This window comes from Zootoca vivipara, chromosome 12 (genome assembly GCF_963506605.1).
Source record: "Zootoca vivipara chromosome 12, rZooViv1.1, whole genome shotgun sequence".
In the NCBI taxonomy this organism is placed as follows: domain Eukaryota; kingdom Metazoa; phylum Chordata; class Lepidosauria; order Squamata; family Lacertidae; genus Zootoca; species Zootoca vivipara.
Genome location: NC_083287.1, coordinates 18,324,702 through 18,343,770, shown reverse-complemented (window position 1 = coordinate 18,343,770; position 19,069 = coordinate 18,324,702). Strand labels below are relative to the sequence as shown.

Sequence of the window (19,069 nt, the reverse complement as noted above, 5' to 3'; positions counted from 1 at the left end):
AATTCCATCATGTAGTACAAATGTCACTTGATGCGACCCCTTTTTTTAAGATATTGAGATGTGGGATCATTGAAAATGTGGAATGCAACACACACACACACACACAGATAGAGAGATGACTGAATAGATGATAGACAGACAGACAGATGAATGGGTAGGTGATAGATAGATGATAGATAGATAGATAGATAGATAGATAGATAGATAGATAGATAGATAGATAGATAGATAGACAGACAGACAGACAGATTCATTCATTCATTCATTCATTCATTCATTCATTCATTCATTCATTCAAACTCCAATCCTGGTTTTTTCCACTCGGAACAAATAAATCATCAGCTGCAACACTATTGGAACATGGAGAATGGGACAAAAGGAATTTGGTACAATGCTTTGAATGAAACTGTTAAGCAGGTGGGACAACACATACCTAAATAAGGACCACTTTCAAATAGAGGGGATTTCCTTAAAGCTTAACAGAATAAAAGGGAAAGCAAAGTAGATCACAACTCAAGGCTTGGTATCCTTAGAAAAACTGCTAACAGGACCTGGAGGAGATGGAACTGTAGTTCTCAGCTGCAACAGACAACCTTGCAAGTTTCTAGCAGAATACACCAATAATTTGGTCACTCCCAGAAAATTGCCAATTCAATCTTTAAGTGATGATATTCTTTTCCAGTCACACTCACTAGGTACATAGTAAATATTTTTGATGACCACTTGAACAAGGAAATACACTTTAAAAAAAAATCAACTGGCCAATATTTTAATCAGTTTAGAATTTCTAGATCTTCACCCTTTTGGGGTACTAGAGGTAAATTCACAGGAATAAGAACCAAAGCACACTGAGATGTTGCATTCTGAAAGGGTGACCCGAGAAATGAGAAGACTAACTCAACAATCCCAGAATGCCAGCAAGGGAGGCTTTACTAAATTCTGAAAAGGCAAAAAGCAAGTTATTTTAACAGGACACCTCTAAGCTGCCTTCTATTTGTCATTGAAGACTGGCACACCCTCTTGTGATTTCTCCTAGACAGCTTAGGCACACGTTGGCCTCTTGGCTGGACTACTGCAATACATGATACTTAGGGTTGTCTTTGAAGATTTCCTGGAAACTCCGGTTAGGTCCAAATGCTAGGTTGCTAATTGGGACATACTTTAGGAAACACCTGGTGCTTGCATCATCTGGGCACAAAATAAAGTGATGGTCATTACTTAGAAAGTAATTGCTTGGGACAACCGCCTTATTTGAAAGACCTCCTGCACAAATTCTTCATTCTTCATTGGAAGCACCATCTGAAGTCAGGAGGGTGGTGACTGCGGAAAGGCTTCTTTGTGATCGCAGAAAGGAGTATCTCCTCCAAACCAACTCATCTTTTATGCCCTTTCAGACTTTATTTGCTCAGGTATTCCACCATGCTTTATTAACTTTTTATACTTGTTTTTCTGGATCCCTTGGATTTTATGGCTGCTGCTTCTTCTTTTTGCTTTTAATGTTTTATATGGACTTCTATCGTACCTGCTACTACTTAAAACTGTTCGCTCCCCTGGGAATCTTATGCTGAAGAGTGGCTAATAAATGAACCCTTTATAAATGACTTATTACTAAAGAATGGCTCTTTTTCTCACCTGCGCTGCCCTATAGGAGAGCAACTGCTTGCTTAAGTACTCCCCGACTGTTTTTATGTGTGCTTGACTCTGCCTTGTGAAAATCTGGTCCCTCTAGTCCAGGATAAGCGTTATAAAACAAACAAGTTGGATCTGCAACAAAAGGTCGCAATGTTAAATACTCCTGAGCTGGCCATGCCCTTTCCTCCATTCCATCTCCTCCCATTTTCTGTCCCTCAACCCAATATAGCAGATAGCATTTCATGCCCACTAAACATTCTCACTCCTCACTACACCTAATCCCCCCCAAAAAATGTTCTTTCCCCCTCCACTTTTGCAATTCTCGGGATTCTCCTGAGGCTTCTGATGCCTCCATCTCGTGCACCGATTTTGGCCACAAAAACATGCAGGATCAAAGTATGAATTCACTATTAGTATACACAGGATGTGAGAGGCCTGCCCTGCGAGAATGGAGCATTTGCAAACGGCTCGCTCTTAATCAGATTTTTCTAGGTGTGCAATTGACTGGCGAGCATCCATACCCTCCCCCATCTTTTTCAGTCACAATGTTTTATGGCTTGCTGTCCATCGGGTTCTCTCAGTCCCTCTTCCTCCATCCTGCACACCCTTTCATTCTGGGCAGGTGTGCAAGTATTTCTATAGCTTGTTTGGGTACATCTTTTTTTTTTTAAGGGGGCTATTCATCCCCTTTAGAAACGACAGCCGAGAAACTGCATACACAAGTTTACTGCAAGCAGCTGAGAAAGCACAAAAGGAACAGCGTAAAGCACAACCCTCAAGACACTCCTCCCTGGTTGAACTGGCCTTCAGCTGTCATCGTTATTGCCTTTGGGCTTCCGCCCGGGCAAAGGGAAAGCCGACTTGTTCTGGGCCTGAGAGAGTTTGCTCGCCAGCACGGCGAAGGGCTCTGCCAGCGTCCTTCCGTCCGTTACCGTCACTTCCCACAGCTTCACCTTCTCGAGTTTGGCCCACTGCTGAGCCACGGCCGCCTCGACTTGCCTTTCCTCCACCAGGTCAGCTTTATTGCCTAAGACAACAATAGAGCCCTGAAAAAAGGAAGGAAGCAATCCGTCAGAAATGCAGAGAGGCTCAGTGGCAAAGCACAGGCTTGGCATCCGGTACAGTCAAGGAGCGTAAAGCTGCTCTCTCTCTCCCATGAGACCTCCAGTCATTCTGAGGAGACAACATTTAGCTCAATGGACCAATGGGTCGGATTGCATTTTCATTCTAAGGTGCTGCCCTTGATGGAATCTGTATACCACAGGTAAGCTACTTAGCGCTCTCCAGATCTTGTTGGACTACAAATCCCATCACCTCTGTCCGCTGCGCTGCAAGTTAGAGCTGATGCTGTTGGCAATGGTCAAGGACAATGGTTACTGTAGCCTAGCAACACCTTGTTGGCAATGATCAGGGATCATGGGTATTGTAGTCCAACAACACTTGAAGTTGTTGGCAATGGTCAGGGATCATGGGTATTGTAATCCAACAACATCTGCTGGGCACCAAATTGGCTACTCCTGTCATATATCAATCCATGTAATCTGTTGCTTAAAAAAAAAAGGTCAGACGCTACTGAGATGGTATTAGGTTTCAAGAGGAGCCCAAGATGTCAGAGAAGCAAGGAATTGCTCCTAATTTCTAAAGCCCAGTGACTAAGATTGCCTGTGCAAAAGTATCCTTTGCATGCTGTGGACTATCGAAAAATACAAGCGGCTGCAAGCCCAGAAATAAATAGCGGCCAGGAAACCTGCAGGGGTGAGCATGTTAAATTATAGTATTTAAATACGGCTCTTCTTTCCTACGAAACATGACATAGGGATGTTGCTATGAGCTACAAGATCATTCAGGCAGACCACACCAAATCCAGAACACAGGCTTGCCAAAGGCTTTGGGTGTGTTCAGCTCTGCAGTTATGTAAGACTCTAGGACTGAATGTTTTCCCCCATCTCCTTGTAAGATGACAAGGTGATCACTTCCCTCAGCCTGTGATAAGGCAGCCCTGTTGCGTTTTGGGGCCCCGCCTGCTCATTTTGCTGAGTAAGGTCTCTGACATCTGCCCCAAAGTACGATGGCAGCGCTGACTGCATTGTGGCTGGTTTTGAAGCAAGTTGTAATTGAGATTGTTCCCGGCTGGTTATCAACCCACATCTTGCCAGTTTACTGCAAAGTTAGTTATTCTTCTTTTCTTTCCTAAAGTGATTACTCCAGTTCTCAGCTTTGCTTTGTTCTCTGCTTCATCTTCTCTCTGCAGTTCTGCTGCTGTTTTTCTTTTCTTTGGGATCTTCTTTCCCCCAGTTCTTTCCTTTAGTGATGTACTTTGGCTTCTTCTAAACTGCCTTCCCTTCTCCCTATTTGCCTTATTACAGTCATGGCTGGCGCCACTGGGACTGAGAAGGCAGGGAGGTCAACAGTAGGTGGCGCCAGAGATGAGTAATTCTACCCTTGTCCCCAGCCTCCTCCCTACCGAGTTCTAACAAGGCAACACTGAAACAACAGTTAGAGTGCCACGATTCCACTTTAAACAGTCATAGTTTCCTCCAAAGAATTCTGGGTTAAAATTCCCAGCATTCCCTGTGAAAAGGGATTGATTGTGCACTTTTCTGGTTTTGTGCAAATCTGGGAGATCAAAAAGGGATATTATATAACTTACGAAGACCCTTTTTAATGCCAGCAATTTTTTTACCTGAATTTTAATTTTATACAGTGGTCCCTCGACTTACGAATTTAATCCGTTCCAAATGCACATTCGTAGGTCGAAAAGTTTGTAAGTAAAAAAAAGCGGTTCCCCACAGGAATGCATTAGAAACGGAAAAATTCGTAAGTCGAGTAAACCGCATCTAAAATTTGTAAGTCGAGAAAACCCAATCTAACCCGCAACGGTTTTCCTTTCGGATGTCAGAAAAAACGTAAGTGTGCAGCCATTTTTTTTATTCGTAACTTGAAATTTCGTAAGTCGGGGGACCACTGTAATATTAAATTATTTTTATTAACATTGGATCGGATTTCTTACTATACATCACTCTAATTATAACTAAGCAGCATATAAATTATTGAAATAAAATTCTCTAATGTCTCTAATTATAATTCTCTAATAATTCTCTAATTATAAATTATTGAAATAAATTAGTAGCAAGTTTCTAGCAACCATGGTTGCTTTTGCATTTAAAAAGCAATGTTCGCTACAGGTGCCGAGACAAGGCAGGCTTTCGGGGAAAACTTCAAAAGAACCAGGGTAAGAGAGTAGCTGTTCACTTTTCACAATTTGCTTCTCTTGTTGGTTTTTAAGATTATTCCCTTGCTCCTGGTTATTTTATCAAATCCCTACTGTTCTTTGAATTTGCATCTAAGGAATCAGGAAGTAGAATACATGGCACTATTCAAACAACCTATTCTCTCTTCTAAAGGTGAAAAAACAGAGACATTGTTGAACATCAACTGCCTTAACAATATTTGAATTTTTCCACGGTCGGTGTACGGTTTTGATTTTGAGCTGCATTGAATTGCGGCCACAGATTAAAGGGTATTCACGACTGGTTCCGTCCTTTGTTGTGCCGAACTACGAACCCCACGGGAATGCAAATACATTTCAAACCGCTAACATTAAAAAAGAGAAAGAAAGAAATCTATTCTGCCTCATGGTTAAAACAGAGGAGGGGGATCACAAGGGATCTTTCTGTGCAGCAAGATGACTCAGTCGATTACTTGCTCACAGGAGAAGCAGCCTGTGTTTCCAGGTTCCTTGATGCAACATGCAGAGTCAAATTAGGAAGCCGGATCCTAAACAGCACTGCTATGACAACCAATTATGTAAATGGATTAGGAAAGAAACTTCGTAGTAAACAAGGCAGTTACCGTGCTGTTAATAACAATCTGTTTCACTTTTCTGACCTATTAATAGCCTGGTTTTAATGACTCGCCCTGGTCCAGCAACATATGTGTGCACCATTGAGGACCGCCCATAGATAGCCCTGGTGAGAGAATCTGCAATACCACAAATCAACTGTTTGGGGAGAAAGAAAAGTGGGGGCTAAATTAAAGCCCCTTCAAACAGCTGACACTGAGGCAGAGGGCCTTCTCGGTAGTGGCACCCACCCTGTGGAATGCCCTCCCACTAGAGGTCAAAGAGAACAACAATTACCAGACCTTTAGAAGGCATCTCAAGGCAGCCCTGTTTAGGGAAGCTTTTAATGTTTGATGGATTTCTGTATTTTAGAATTTCTGTTTTTTTGGAAGCCGCCCAGAGTGGCTGGGGGAACCCGGCCAGATGGGCGGGGTATAAATAATAAATTATTATTATTATTATTATTATTATTATTATTATTATTATTATTATTATTATTATTATCTGTGCTATAATAATAATAATTTATTATTTATACCCCGCCCATCTGGCCGGGTTCCCCTAGCCACTCTGGGCGGCTTCCAACAAAACATTAAAATACAGAAATCAAACATTAAAAACTATGGTTAAAGCTATGGTTTTCCCAGTAGTGATTTATGGAAGTGAGAGCTGGACCATAAAGAAGGCTGGTCGCTGAAGAATTGATGCTTTTGATGTACGGTGCTGGAGGAGACTCTTGAGAGTCCCATAGACTGCAAGAAGATCAAACCTATCCATTCTGAAGGAAATCAGCCCTGAGGGCTCACTGGAAAGACAGATCCTGAAGCTGAGGCTCCAATACTTTGGCCACCTCATGAGAAGAGAAGACTCCCTGGAAAAGACCCTGATGTTGGGAAAGATGGAGGGCACTAGGAGAAGGGGACGACAGAGGACGAGATGGTTGGACAGTGTTCTCGAAGCTACCAACATGAGTTTGACCAAACTGCGGGAGGCAGTGGAAGACAGGAGTGCCTGGCGTGCTCTGGTCCATGGGGTCACGAAGAGTCAGACACGACTAAACCACTAAACAACAACAGCAACTTCCCTTAACTTCACTGAGTCTTGTGGTCTGTATGTCAAAGTCAGGAACGCTATGAAATTTGCAGTGATGAAACAGAAACGCTGCAGGCAGGTCCCATTTTCGGGGATTGCCGAGAATCCACTTCCTCGCTTTAGGATATACAATCAAAGGAGAACACCTCCGACTCCTACCTATGTTAAGAGTCCATGAAAAGGTAGCAAAGGCCTCTTTCCAATGCAACCTTAATTGATGCAACCGGCAAGCCCTGAGTTATGTAAGAACTTTGCTCTGACAACAGCCAAACATTACATAACTGCAGTCTTGTGCTGACTTGCTTTAAATGGCCCCAGATGAATGCTTCCTTTTTTCTTTTTTCCTTTTTGTTACAGGCACTTAGTTAAGAGATCCATTAGGGATTCGCTCTCTCTTTACAAATAGAATTTATTGCAGGAAAATACACAGAGCCCTGCGTAGGTGATATTGTTCAGCTTGCTGAGTTGCAGCAGTCGATTAGCAAACGTTGATGAAGCCATTTCCCTGTGAAGGGTCTGATTTAGTAGCCGCGGTGAAACCCCTAAAAAAAAACCCTGATTAAATCCATTACCTTAGTATTACTGTTATAATAGTTTTTATCCTGACACTTTTCCTCGGCACCTTACAGACTAACCTTACAGATTATGGCAGAAGGTTACAGATTAAGGCAAAAAGAACTTCCAGTCCGTTTTTATTTATTTACGACATTTAGAGGGCATCTTTATCTTCCACGGAGCTCAAGGCGGTGTCCGTGGTTCTCCTCCCCCTCCCCATTTAATCCTCGCAACAACCCTGTAAGGTAGGTTAGGCTAAGAGAGGGTGACTGACCCGAGGTCATCCAGTGAGCTTCGTGGCTGAGAGGGGATTTGAAACCTGCCCCCCCCCAATATTTTATTCAAGTTGGCACCCCTGCAACAACCCGTAATTACCAGTGTGGGGCAAAAGGGGTGCAATTTGATTGGGGGGGGGCAGTTCGAGAATGAGTTATTAACAGTGAATGGCCTTTTAGGCTTCCTCCACATGAATAGGAGTTCACTTTTTGAATAATAAGAATTATATGTCACAGGGCGGGCATCAGGTGGGGCATGGCCAAAAAAAGGTTGGGAACCACTGCTCTAACCATTATACCACGCTTCTTCTTTTGCAAGGAAAGATGGCGTAAAGGTGTCTCACCATTTGTTATCAGCCAACGTTGTGTGAATGACTTCTGTTAATTACGTAATTAGCACCGCCTGTACTTTCTGCATTTCATTTCCCTGTGACCTCACTGCTTAGTGTGTTTACAAGTGTCCCACCCCAAAAAAGTGGATTACAGTAATCTTATGCCTTAATAAATGGATTAATTGTTTACAATTCCACAAAGACTCGAAGTTGTTTCTGACGCAACAGACTAACAAGGAAATAGTTACGGCGGGTTTTAAGAACCTTTTACAACCACTCGCCTTGCTCCTTGCTCCTTGGACCCTTGCCTTGCCGAGGCCTGGATCCTCGACCCTTGGACCCTTGCTTTGCCTTCGCCTTGCTCCTCGACCCTTGGACCTTCGCCTTGCTTCTTGTTCCTTGAGTCTTCGCCTTGCTTCTTGTTCCTTGAGCTTTCGCCTTGCTTCTTGCTCCTTGGACCTTCGTCTCTGCCTTGCTCCTTGACCCTGCGACTGCCTGCTACTGGACCCTCAGCCCTGCACCTGTTCCTGCTTCTGCACCTCCATCTTGCCTCTGGTCCTGACGCCCGCCGACCGGACCGTGACAGCAGCTCACATTAAGCCTTGTGACTATGAAACCTTGTTTTTAACTTGGCAGTTACCCTTTGCAAAGGAGACACACATCTAATGTGAAAGGAGAGACACTAAAAGACTATAAAAAAAAAATGCTGGTCGGCAGAGCAAGTGACACCGTTGCTGCTTCCTACAAGGGCATTATACATAGCAGAGGCCTTTTACTCCTGTCCCATCTCTGCACACAACTACGCTGACCCCCGACACATGTAAAATTGCATTATCTGCAGGTAAGTAAGTTGTTTGGAAAACCTGCTTTTTAGGTGAGGAGCTCATTTTCCCTCGTACATCATGTTCTCATTATCGTATCTCAGACACGACTGAAGGGATCAGTGTGTGTTTGTGTGTGTGTGTGTGTGTGTGTGTGTGTGTGTGTGTTTTACCTCTCTTTTGTCTCTACACTTGTCAATCTCTTTCTTGAGCCAGTCAGCTCTTTCGAAGGATTCCAGGCTGTTCACGGCATAGACGAGAACAAAGCCGTCTGCGATGGAGAAATAATGTTTGGGGAACTCCTCTCCTTCTTGCACCCCCCTGGTGTCGTACAGGCGCAACTGTTCTTTCACTCCTCGGTCCGTTTCAGCCAAAGCCACATACACGTCTTCGCTTGTTGCACTGCATTCTTCACCTATTGTTTTGAAAAAAAGGAGAAACAGAGTTCTTAGAGAACACTTTCAAAAACACATATTGCGCACCAAAGCTGCTTCCCTTGCGCCCCGAAAAAAATATGTTTCAATGAATAGTAACTGTATGGGGTTTTGACACCCTGTTTCCTACCGATCAAATCATGACTCGCTTCCCCTTGTAATCAGCTCTGGCCTGGACAAATTCTCAAAAGGTGCATCTATACAAGCAATTGTTTTGTTTCGGTTTTGTATTTGGTAGGAACACCTTCATACTGTTGTGGCTTACGGCCAAACAAGTACGCACTTACTCAAGACCAGGCACCCCCAAACTGCGGCCCTCCAGATGTTTTGGCCTACATCTCCCATGATCCCTAGCTAACAGGACCAGTGGTCAGGGATGATGGGAATTGTAGTCCAAAACATCTGGAGGGCCGAAGTTTGGGGGTGCCTGCTCAAGACTCATATTATTGGTACTAACTGCAAAAGGTGTCTCTCTCTCTCCCCCCCCCCTATAGTTTCTTGGCAAATACTGCTGTTTGATGCCTTTTCTCCCTCAAACCAGCTTCAATCCGATTAGAAAACTGGACGTGAAATAAGCCGTAATGCGAACATACCCTAACAGCTATGTCATGCTGGTGTGGATAAGCACACACAAGGGCAGGTGAATGAATAGCAGGATTTCTGAGGGGTGGGGTTGCAGGGGTGGGGAAACCAAAAATGCCATGCACATTGGGTCAAGAGATACCCATCTCCTCTCTGGTGCAATAAACTCCATGCAAATGCAGCCTGGAACGTGTTAATGTGAACATATTCTCTGTCCTTCCAATGAGTGGATCTATCCCACCTCCAGCTATGTCAGAGATGCAAAGCCTGCACTCCTCCACATGTTGCTGGACCTTTAACTCTAAAATCCCCGACTCTTGGCCGTGCTACATGGGACTGATGGGAACAGGTGTTCAACCACATCTGGAGGGCCACAATTTCCCCCTCCCTGTCCTACGTGGCCCTGGTGAGAGGACCCTTCCTCCTCTCTCCTCAACCTGCCATGCGGTCCCCGCCTTGCCCCTTCTTCAACTGTATCCTCAAATGCAGCACTCTTTATTGTTATTTTTCCCCAAAAGGAGTGGGTGGAAGCTATTCATCTATACAAGAAAATGAAATGTGTGCCCTCGGGGGCTGTACATCTACAGGAGAGGGAGTGAAAATCTGTGTTCCAGTTTTCCCATTCAGGTTTCCCACAAGCTCGGTTTCCCCTGAAATCAGGAAACCAAAATGTACATTCCCAGGGCCAGTGTTTTCCTACAGTCCTGCAAAATCCCCTGCCCAAGGCTATTTATTCTAAGGAGACGTCCTGACAGATGGACACGCCGAGGCAAGAAGCAACAACCGGGAAGGAATAGTCCTCCGATTTGTGCTTGTACACTGGCTGGCACACACTTCTGTGACTGGCACACATTTTGACAAGCAACAAATCTGCTACTCGTCATCAACAAGCAACGTTGAGAACCGTTTTACAGGTGCCATCCTAGCCGTGCCATGATTATTGTTTCGGATTATTTGTTAAATAAGAAACCTATAAACACCTATAAGCGTCTTTGAAAAAGGCAGAAGGGGAACGACATGCGTCTCTTACCCACATCGTGGTTGCCATAGAGGACCTGCTCCAGAATGGCGGTCTTCCCCACCGAGGCCATTCCGCAAACCAACACTTTGTAGCCCTTCCCCATCTTCTTTCAGGCTGCGGAGCAATCCTGTCCAAACCACAAAAGGTCAACGGCATTTACAAATTACCGTCCAGCAAGAAGCCACCATTGGAGCGTGGCTGCATTCACACACACGAGGAGGAGGTCACAGGCTTGCCAGGTCAGTGCAGCAGTTTCAGCCGAAGTCTCTCCTACCTTAGCCAAGGTATGTCCAACAAGTCATGGCCAAGGAGGAGAGACCTTAACTACCATATTGGCTTGAATATAAGCCGCACTCTCCCCCCCCCCTTCCAAATTCTGACAGTGAAAAGTTAAAGTGTGGCTTAAATTCACAACCTTACAAAAATTGGCTTTTACGATATCGCTGCTGAAACAGACATACGTTAAAACAGAACAAAAAATGTTTTCTTGCTGGTTTGCGAGCTCAAGACTGTTGTGTAATTAATTCGAATGCCATTCATCGCTTTCCCTGTACTTTACAGTGCAGTATTGATTATTATTTTTTTGCATTTATGGTGCTATGATTTACGGGTGTGAGTGCCTGCGGAATTGTAGCAACTGAATAGCGATTTGCGATTTTTGTGATTGTACAGCGACTTTTGAGGGCTTGCAAGATCAAAGGCTTAAATTGGCTCCGTGCCAACCTAGCAGTTCGAAAGCACGTCAAAAATGCAAGTAGATAAATAGGAACCGCTACAGCGGGAAGGTAAACGGTGTTTCCGTGTGCTGCTCTGGTTCGCCAGAAGCGGCTTTGTCATGCTGGTCACATGACCTGGAAGCTATACGCCGGCTCCCTCGGCCAATAATGCGAGATGAGCGCGCAACCCCAGAGTCGATCACGACTGGACCTAATGGTGAGGGGTCCCTTTACCTTTACCTATGAAAAAATAAAATCACTATTTTAGTCCCTGAATCTAATTGACTTTCTTCTTTTTCTCTTCAATTTTAAGGGAGCGGCTTGTATTTGGGTATTGCCTCCCCCCCCCCGAATTTTAAAGGTGCAGCTTATTTGCGGGTGCGGTTTATATTCGAGCCAATACAGTACGACCCCAGGTTCAGATGCTGCTCTTCTCAAAAGCCCATTGAGGAGCGATGCAGCTGCAGTCAAGGTAAGCCATGTTCCAGCATACTGGAACATGGGAACCAGCCAACGAATGGCAGCGGTTTCAGACACGGGCCTTTCCCAGTCCAATTTAGGAGTGCCAGGGATTTAACCTTCTACATGCCAAGCATGTGTGCTAACACTGAACTACGGCGGTTACCCAAAGGAATAGGGGTCCCTTCTGTTTCTAAGGGGTTGCATGTGCACAGACATCAGATTAAGGGTGCGATAGTGGCGAAAAAATGGATTATTTCTGTTGCAAAGACTGTCAGGTATCGGACAATAACAGACTAATAAAAGACTACAGGCCGTGACTATTTTGCATGTGTACAACTGACGTGCAACCGCCAACGTGCAAGAGAGCAAAACAGGGCGCTCCCACCTGATTTCAAGGAGATTCATTGAAACACAAACATAAGGCTAGCTGTGGTATAACGGTTGTTGTTTTTTTATCAAGAATGGATTGTATTAGGATTGAGCAATAGTCTGGAGGCGAATCAGACCTTGAAGTACAGCACGTGGGAAGTCACACAACATTTATAATTGACTATGTAATTGATTTGTATTTGAATTGGTATTGCTATTTGATATTAATATAATATGGCGCATATTGGATTTTTGTAATTGAAAATTAATAAAAATTATTTAACAAAAAAAAGAAGAGGGGAAAAAGAAACACAAGACTTCCCTTACCATAAGCAATGCACAAAAACCCTTTTATCTGCCCCATAGTTGGTGTGTGTGCTGGTTAGATTGTTGGGCCTGGATCACAAAAACTGGGTTTCAATCCCACCTTCACCATCAGGCTCACCAGATGAGTGCAGCTCCGTTGCAGGGCCGTCTTAAGCATATCCGGTGCCGTGGTTCAAAGATCCCTCCAGCGCCCCCCTCCTAGAGTTGTTGACCTTTTCCCAAGCCTCTGCGGGGATCGCTCTCCTCCTGCGGAGGCTTGGGAAGGAAGCTGCACGCCTGCCAGCCATATGGTTGGTGAGGCGCAACTGGTGGGCGTTCAGGGAAAGGAGAGGCCGCCGACAAAGCCGCACAGCTCCCCCCACTGACTGTGGCGCCCCTAAGAGGCCAGCGCCCTGGTGCAGCGTGCCAGTAAGCCCAATAGGAAAAACGGTTCTGGTGAGTTGCACTCTCAGCCTAGCCTGCCTCACAGGGTCATTGTGAGAACGAAACAGAGTTAACTGTTCCTTGGAAGGATAGGCTGTAACCGTGAAAAAAAATACATAATCCCAAATCGTTATTTTAAGCACAAAGAGGGTGCTGCTGTGTATCCTGCTTACCACTGCCTTCTAACCCTCAAAAACTATTCAACCCGGTATTAGGAATTGTAGGTACTGACATCACAAAGGAGCAGAAGAGACTTTTAATGTATGGAACAACAGCTGCACAGATGTTACTAGCCCAGAGATGGAAAGAAGAGAAAGTTCCTACCAGAGGGGAATGGCAAATCAAGCTGTTGGGACTATGCCGAAATGACAAAATCGACCAGAAAGTTCAGGAGCCAAGAAGATAAAAACTTCAATAAAGAATGGGAAAAATTTATAACTTATTTAGGGGACCACTGGAAGCAGATGAAAATTAATTCACAAAAAACACACACAACAATTCAAACCGGGATGAATTTCGAGTTCACCTTGAACTAAGAAGGCAGACACGACCCCTTTTTTCAATGCCAAGTCTCAACCCTGGAAGCTGCAAAAAAACAAAACAAGAAAAAAGAAAAAAGTAGAGGTGAGAGTTCCTCTGAGCGTGTCCAGAGCGCACTGCTAAAGCATTATCTCTGTATTGCTTGCACTTAAGGGGAAGTGTTTCCAGGGGAAATTACATGACTTTCCGGGAAATATAAGGTAGACACTGCTCCTAACAGGAATCCAGGAATCTGCGGAACGAGCAGACAGGGCGGCGATCCCTCCGGCGTTTTCTTCCACGCCTGCCAAGACACGTGGCCTCTTGAACTACATTTCCCAGCAGCCACCTGAGCGCAGCCCTTTCCCCCCCCTCCTCCCTCTTTGGACGTCAGGGCGCTGCGGCAAAGCCTTGTGGGAAAGCAGGCCTCTTCCTTTCCGGCTCCGGGCGCCGCTAGGTAAGGTTGGCGAGCCGGAGGCCGCCCGTAGTTTAATCCGCCGGCATCCTAATTCGGGGAGGCCTCCGGGGGTCCGCTCGGGGCGCCGCCTCACGGTCGGTAGATGGGGGGAGCGGCGGGTTGGGGTCTGTGGGCGAAGGGAGGCCGGGGAGGCGTAATTCCGCCGAGTCCGGTTGGGAAGGCGGCGTGGCCTAGGCCTACAGACCGAGGCGGCTCTGCCAGACGGAGCTTGCAGAGGCCGAGGTAGAAAACGGAGAGAATCATAGAATTGGAAGGGACCCCGAGGGGCATCTAGTCCAACCCCTGCAATGCAGGAATATTTCTTGAGCGCAAGTTGCGGGGGCCTAGAAAGGCTGGAGGTCAGGCGCTGCTTGCTCCTGAGTAAACCTCCGAGGAGGGACCATTCATTGCTCATCGGGGTAGAGCACATGCTTTCCTTGTAGACAGCCCCGGGTTCCAGTCCTGACACCAACCAATAAATGGGGTGATGGTAAGGAGCCACTGCCAGTCGCATCAGATGGTTTATTTATGTATCTATCACATCCCTCTCCTCTTTGAAGATGGGTGGACTTCCGGGTTTTTGCTTTTACAATCAATTGGTGCATGCATCGTACGACGCAAGTAGACAATAAATATCCTGACCTGGTCTCTGAAAGCTTAATTGTTGTGCCCACGCGACTTAAAACAAGTGAGAACTCTTTGAAGTTACAAGTTATACACCTTTAGACGCCAGACAAAAACGTTCTTTTTTAACCAGGCCTTTGGTTGACCTGATCAACATGCTATACCCTTTTAAATGTGGCTCTTTTTTGGGAGGGGGGTGTTATTGGATTATTGTTTTTATTATTTTATATATTGTGATCTTTTTTGTGAACCACTCTGAGACCTCCGGGTATAGAGCGGTATATAAATTCAATGAATGAATGAAAGCCTGTGTGTTTATGTTCTGAATTGGGTAATTGGGTAAAGGAGTGAGTTCTATAAAAAGAATTGGGATCATGTAAACAACAGAGTCTAGGGCTTGCTGATCAGAAGGTCAAGCTGGAAAGGGACCACAAGGGTCATCTAGTCCAACCTCCTGCAGCGCAGGAATCTTTTGCCTGATGTAGAGCTTGAACCCACAGCGTTGAGATTGAGCCTCTCTGTTGAGATTGAGTGACTGTTCTTTCTGGATTTAGGTTCTTGGGGGGAATAAGGCACAGCCCCTGGATGCTACAAGAGCTCGCATTTGCTGAAGTTATTGCAAGGGGCTTCACCAGGCTAGAAAACCATGCAAATCGTTGGTTGTTTTGGGCTGTCATGCCATGGATCAGTTGCAGGTCATTGGTAGATCACAGGCCTTGTGTGCAAAAAGTTCCAAGTTATGTTCCTGGCAATTCCAGCAGCAGTGGGAAACATTCCAGCCTGAAACCCTGAAGAACTGCTGCCAGTCTCTGTAAACCAGGGATAGAGAAGCTGTGGTTTCCAGATGTTAATTATATTAGCAACTTTCATCAGCCCCAGTTATAGACAGTGGTCAGGAATGATGAAAAGTTGTAGTCCTGAATGCTAGAGGATCTGGATCCCTCGCATAAACAATGATAGGTTAATAGTCTTGACAAAGTCAAAAGCAGCTTCCTTTGCTGCTATGTATTTCATACATACTGTTGAAATGTTAATGACATATTAATGAAATCAAGCACGGTATAGATCAGTAGCTCAGAGGGGACAAAGTTGGTTTTGAGAGGTTTATGAACAAAATGTGTTTCGTTATGGACCACTTTATTACTAGAGAATGGAGAACACAGTGGCTTTTTAGTTTTCTGAGAGCAATGAAACGCAGTGTGATTTAAATGCATCTTTTTTTGCAGATAAGCCAGGATGGGTGCCTACAAATATATCCAAGAACTATGGAGGAAGAAACAGTCAGACGTGATGCGCTTCCTCTTGCGTGTCCGCTGCTGGCAGTATCGCCAGTTGTCTGCCCTGCACCGAGCTCCCCGTCCCACCAGGCCAGATAAAGCTCGCAGGCTGGGATATAAAGCTAAGCAAGGTACCTAAAGCATGTAGCAGGTGTGAACTTGCTCTAGTCATTTGGTTATGCACCAAGTCTGGTAGTCCTGAGCAAAGATAGCTGTGTGTTATGATTCCTACTACTTATTGTAATTGTAACGTGATGAGATAAAAGTAACATTGCTTACCTTCCATGCAAGCATATAGGCAACCATCCTAAGCTACAAGAGCATCTCTGATAAGTCAGGATGTTAGAATGGAAACTTGTCTTAAGACTATCCTGAGACTGGAAATCTTACCACTATGCTTGCATTCACACAGTTTAAACATGATTCCCATCATATTTTTCATGCTTTGTGCAATCTCAGATTAACAAAAATAGACGGGGTTGTCCAGTAACTGAAGTAGAGTATTTGTGGCATCATAAGCAAATTCATAGATATTGCTAGAATGTAAAATGCAAATGCTAAATAAACTTTGTCTTGTAAAACTGCAGATTTCTTCACTGCTTTAACACATTATCCTGTTGTGTCTTAGGTTACGTCATCTACCGCATTCGTGTTCGCCGTGGTGGTCGTAAACGTCCAGTCCCTAAGGGTGCTACTTATGGTAAACCAGTGCATCATGGTGTCAACCAGCTGAAATTTGCCCGGAGCCTGCAGTCTGTAGCAGAGGTGGGTATTGCTTGTGATCTGCATCAGTCTTTTGTATTGGCCACTGGTCCCACTGAAGCTTGATCAAATCTGTGTCGCATTGGTTTATCTCCTTTAACTCATGCCTAATTAGAAGAGTATTTGATATGTATGAATCAGCTTATAATATTGTTGAGTTGGTAAACACTGAATGCATGTTAAGCAGCATTTATTGGTGAGAATAAGGCAGTATGGTTAATGAATAATTATTTCCCACAGAGCAGTTTTTTTCAGTGTCAAGTTGACATTTTGGAATTCTAGTTTCTAGGTGGCATATGGAAGTATTTTGGTTTGCAAGATGCTGTAGCCATCCTCTATAGAGACTTTGTTGTAACCTGAAATTAGATATGTACAGAAATCAGTGAAAGAGCCACTGCATAAAACTATGTAACAGATTAAAGTGATTACCCTTTTTTGCTGTCAATTTGAATGTCCATGGTGGTTACTGTCATTATGTTTATGTACTTGCTACATTCCTTGTTCTTCAGATATCCCCACACTTTAAGTACAGTGGTACCTTGGTTCTCAAACTTAATCCGTTCCGGGAGTCCGTTTGACTCCTGGGACTGTTCAAAAACCAAGGTGCGGCTCCCAATTGGCTGCAGGAGCTTCCTGCACTCAAGCGGAAGCTGCGTCAGACGTTCAGCTTCCGAAAAAGTTCACAAACCAGAACACTTCTGGGTTTTTGGTGTTCGGAAGCCGATTTGTTCAACAACTAAGCTGTTTAGGAACCAAGGTACTACTGTATAGTGTTTTGGGAAATATAGCACAGGGAAGTATTTTTTCAAGAAGTAAGATAACGTCAGGTATGGCAGCTAGGTGAGTTTAGTTGTGCCATATTTGCTTTCCCCATTTCTTGGCCATATAGCATCTCTATAATGAAGTAGATTGCAATGGCATGTTCTATTGTGGTAGTGCTAACAAATCAATTTTCCTCCACAGGCCAGTTGAAAGATAAAATACTTGTTCATAGAATGGTAGAGTTGGAAGGGGCCCTGAGGATCATTTAGTCAAACCCTGTGCAATGCAGGAATATGCTGCTGTCCCTTACTGGGGTCAAACCTGCAGCCTTGGCATTATCAGCACCACACTCTAACCAACTGAGCTATCCATCCCTGTAAGGAAAGAGTTTATCTATGGAGAAGCCTTTATTACTGTAATTCTTAAACGTCATGGCTGAATGTTTGGTTCCTTTGTATGAAGTTTTTCACCTTGTTTTCCTGATGCCTGTAATATTCACAATCCCCAATTCCTCCCTGGTACAACTTTTACGTGCTTACGTGAGGTTATTTCTCCCTTGCTAGGAACGTGCTGGCCGCCATTGTGGAGCCCTGAGAGTACTGAACTCTTACTGGGTGGGTGAAGATTCCACCTACAAGTTCTTTGAAGTCATTCTGATTGATCCTTTCCACAAGGCTGTCAGGCGCAACCCGGACACCCAATGGATCACCAAGGCAGTTCACAAACACAGAGAGATGCGGGGGCTGACCTCCGCTGGCAGGAAAAGCCGTGGCCTCGGCAAGGGCCACAAATTCCATCACACAATCGGTGGCTCACGTCGCGCTGCTTGGAGGCGACGCAACACCTTGCAGCTTCACCGTTACCGCTGATTCTTTTGCATATAATTTTCTCATTATAATAAATCAGCCAGAGTTCACATTTCCACTGTCATGTGTTTTCATTGGGCACTGGGTGTACCCCACACCAGCGCCTTTTAAAAGAATTAAGAATCTAGCAACATATCCAGTATCTCTTCAATTACAGCTGTCACTCGAATAACAGGGTTATAAAAGTTCTGGTGAAGTTGGAAGCATTTCAATGACACATTGGCTGGTGCAACTGTGGGAACACGTGGAAGAGCTTTGACTGTACATTCAGGGCCTTTGGATAGCTACACTTGACCAAAAGAAATTGCAATATACTCATCCAAAAATTCCCAGAAATGTTTGTATAACTTAACATGCATATACACATGTGGAATTCAACTTTAGACCTACTCTGCATACACTATTTGAGATTAATGAACATGATTGACTGCTAGTAATTTCAGTAAAAGTAATTTCTGAGTAAAAGTTTAATTCCACCATCAGTTGTGTGCAAGGTAACTACCGTTTTATCTTCTCTCATCAGTAATAGTCACCACAGTTAACACTAATAAGATTCTAGGTAGCCGTGTTGGTCTGACGTCGAAACAAAATAAAAAGATATCTGAAGACGTGTGCATGCACACAAAAGCTCATACCAATGACAAACTTATTTGGTCTCTTAAGGTGCTACTGGAAGGAATTTTTTTTTATTTTGTTTCGACTAATAAGATTCCTTAATGATAGAAGCAGCCTCAAATCTTGGTTAAGAGGGAGCCCTTGTTAAAGTTGGCAGAAGAAACAAGTTGGAGGATAGGAACATACAGTCCCACTGTTCCTAATACTTCATTTTGTGATCTGTTTTCAAAACTGCTTGCTTTTAGCTGCTCATTTATTTTTAGGTTGTATTTTGTACTGCATTGATTTCGCATAAGCCACCTTGG

The 19,069-nt window shown here is 44.4% G+C and overlaps 2 protein-coding genes across 2 annotated transcripts; one reads left to right on the top strand and one right to left on the bottom strand.

Moving 5' to 3' along the window:
• Window positions 1–2,438: 2,438 nt before the first annotated feature.
• Window positions 2,439–10,688, bottom strand: NKIRAS1 (NFKB inhibitor interacting Ras like 1). The gene is made up of 3 exons (XM_035129039.2): window positions 10,595–10,688; window positions 8,722–8,963; window positions 2,439–2,678 (listed from the first exon to the last, which is right to left on the bottom strand). The coding sequence occupies exons 1-3, from the start codon at window positions 10,686–10,688 to the stop codon at window positions 2,439–2,441; spliced, it is 576 nt and encodes a 191-aa protein (XP_034984930.1).
• A 3,080-nt stretch (window positions 10,689–13,768) lies between these two features.
• On the top strand, window positions 13,769–18,201 carry RPL15 (ribosomal protein L15). The gene is made up of 4 exons (XM_035129037.1): window positions 13,769–13,858; window positions 15,709–15,890; window positions 16,388–16,524; window positions 17,847–18,201. The coding sequence occupies exons 2-4, from the start codon at window positions 15,719–15,721 to the stop codon at window positions 18,150–18,152; spliced, it is 615 nt and encodes a 204-aa protein (XP_034984928.1). The 5' UTR covers window positions 13,769–13,858; window positions 15,709–15,718; the 3' UTR covers window positions 18,153–18,201.
• The last annotated feature ends 868 nt before the right edge of the window (window positions 18,202–19,069 follow it).

Excerpts from the sequence above, each read along its gene's own strand:
- NKIRAS1 (XM_035129039.2), bottom strand. The coding sequence starts at position 10,688 with ATGGGGAAGGGCTACAAAGTGTTGGTTTGCGGAATGGCCTCGGTGGGG. Across the intron at positions 8,964-10,594 it reads CTATGGCAACCACGATGTGG|GTGAAGAATGCAGTGCAACA; the intron begins GTAAGAGACGCA and ends TCAAAACAATAG. Across the intron at positions 2,679-8,721 it reads AGTGTAGAGACAAAAGAGAG|GGCTCTATTGTTGTCTTAGG; the intron begins GTAAAACACACA and ends TCCTTTTTTCAG.
- RPL15 (XM_035129037.1), top strand. The coding sequence starts at position 15,719 with ATGGGTGCCTACAAATATATCCAAGAACTATGGAGGAAGAAACAGTCA. Across the intron at positions 15,891-16,387 it reads GGGATATAAAGCTAAGCAAG|GTTACGTCATCTACCGCATT; the intron begins GTACCTAAAGCA and ends GTTGTGTCTTAG. Across the intron at positions 16,525-17,846 it reads GCCTGCAGTCTGTAGCAGAG|GAACGTGCTGGCCGCCATTG; the intron begins GTGGGTATTGCT and ends CTCCCTTGCTAG.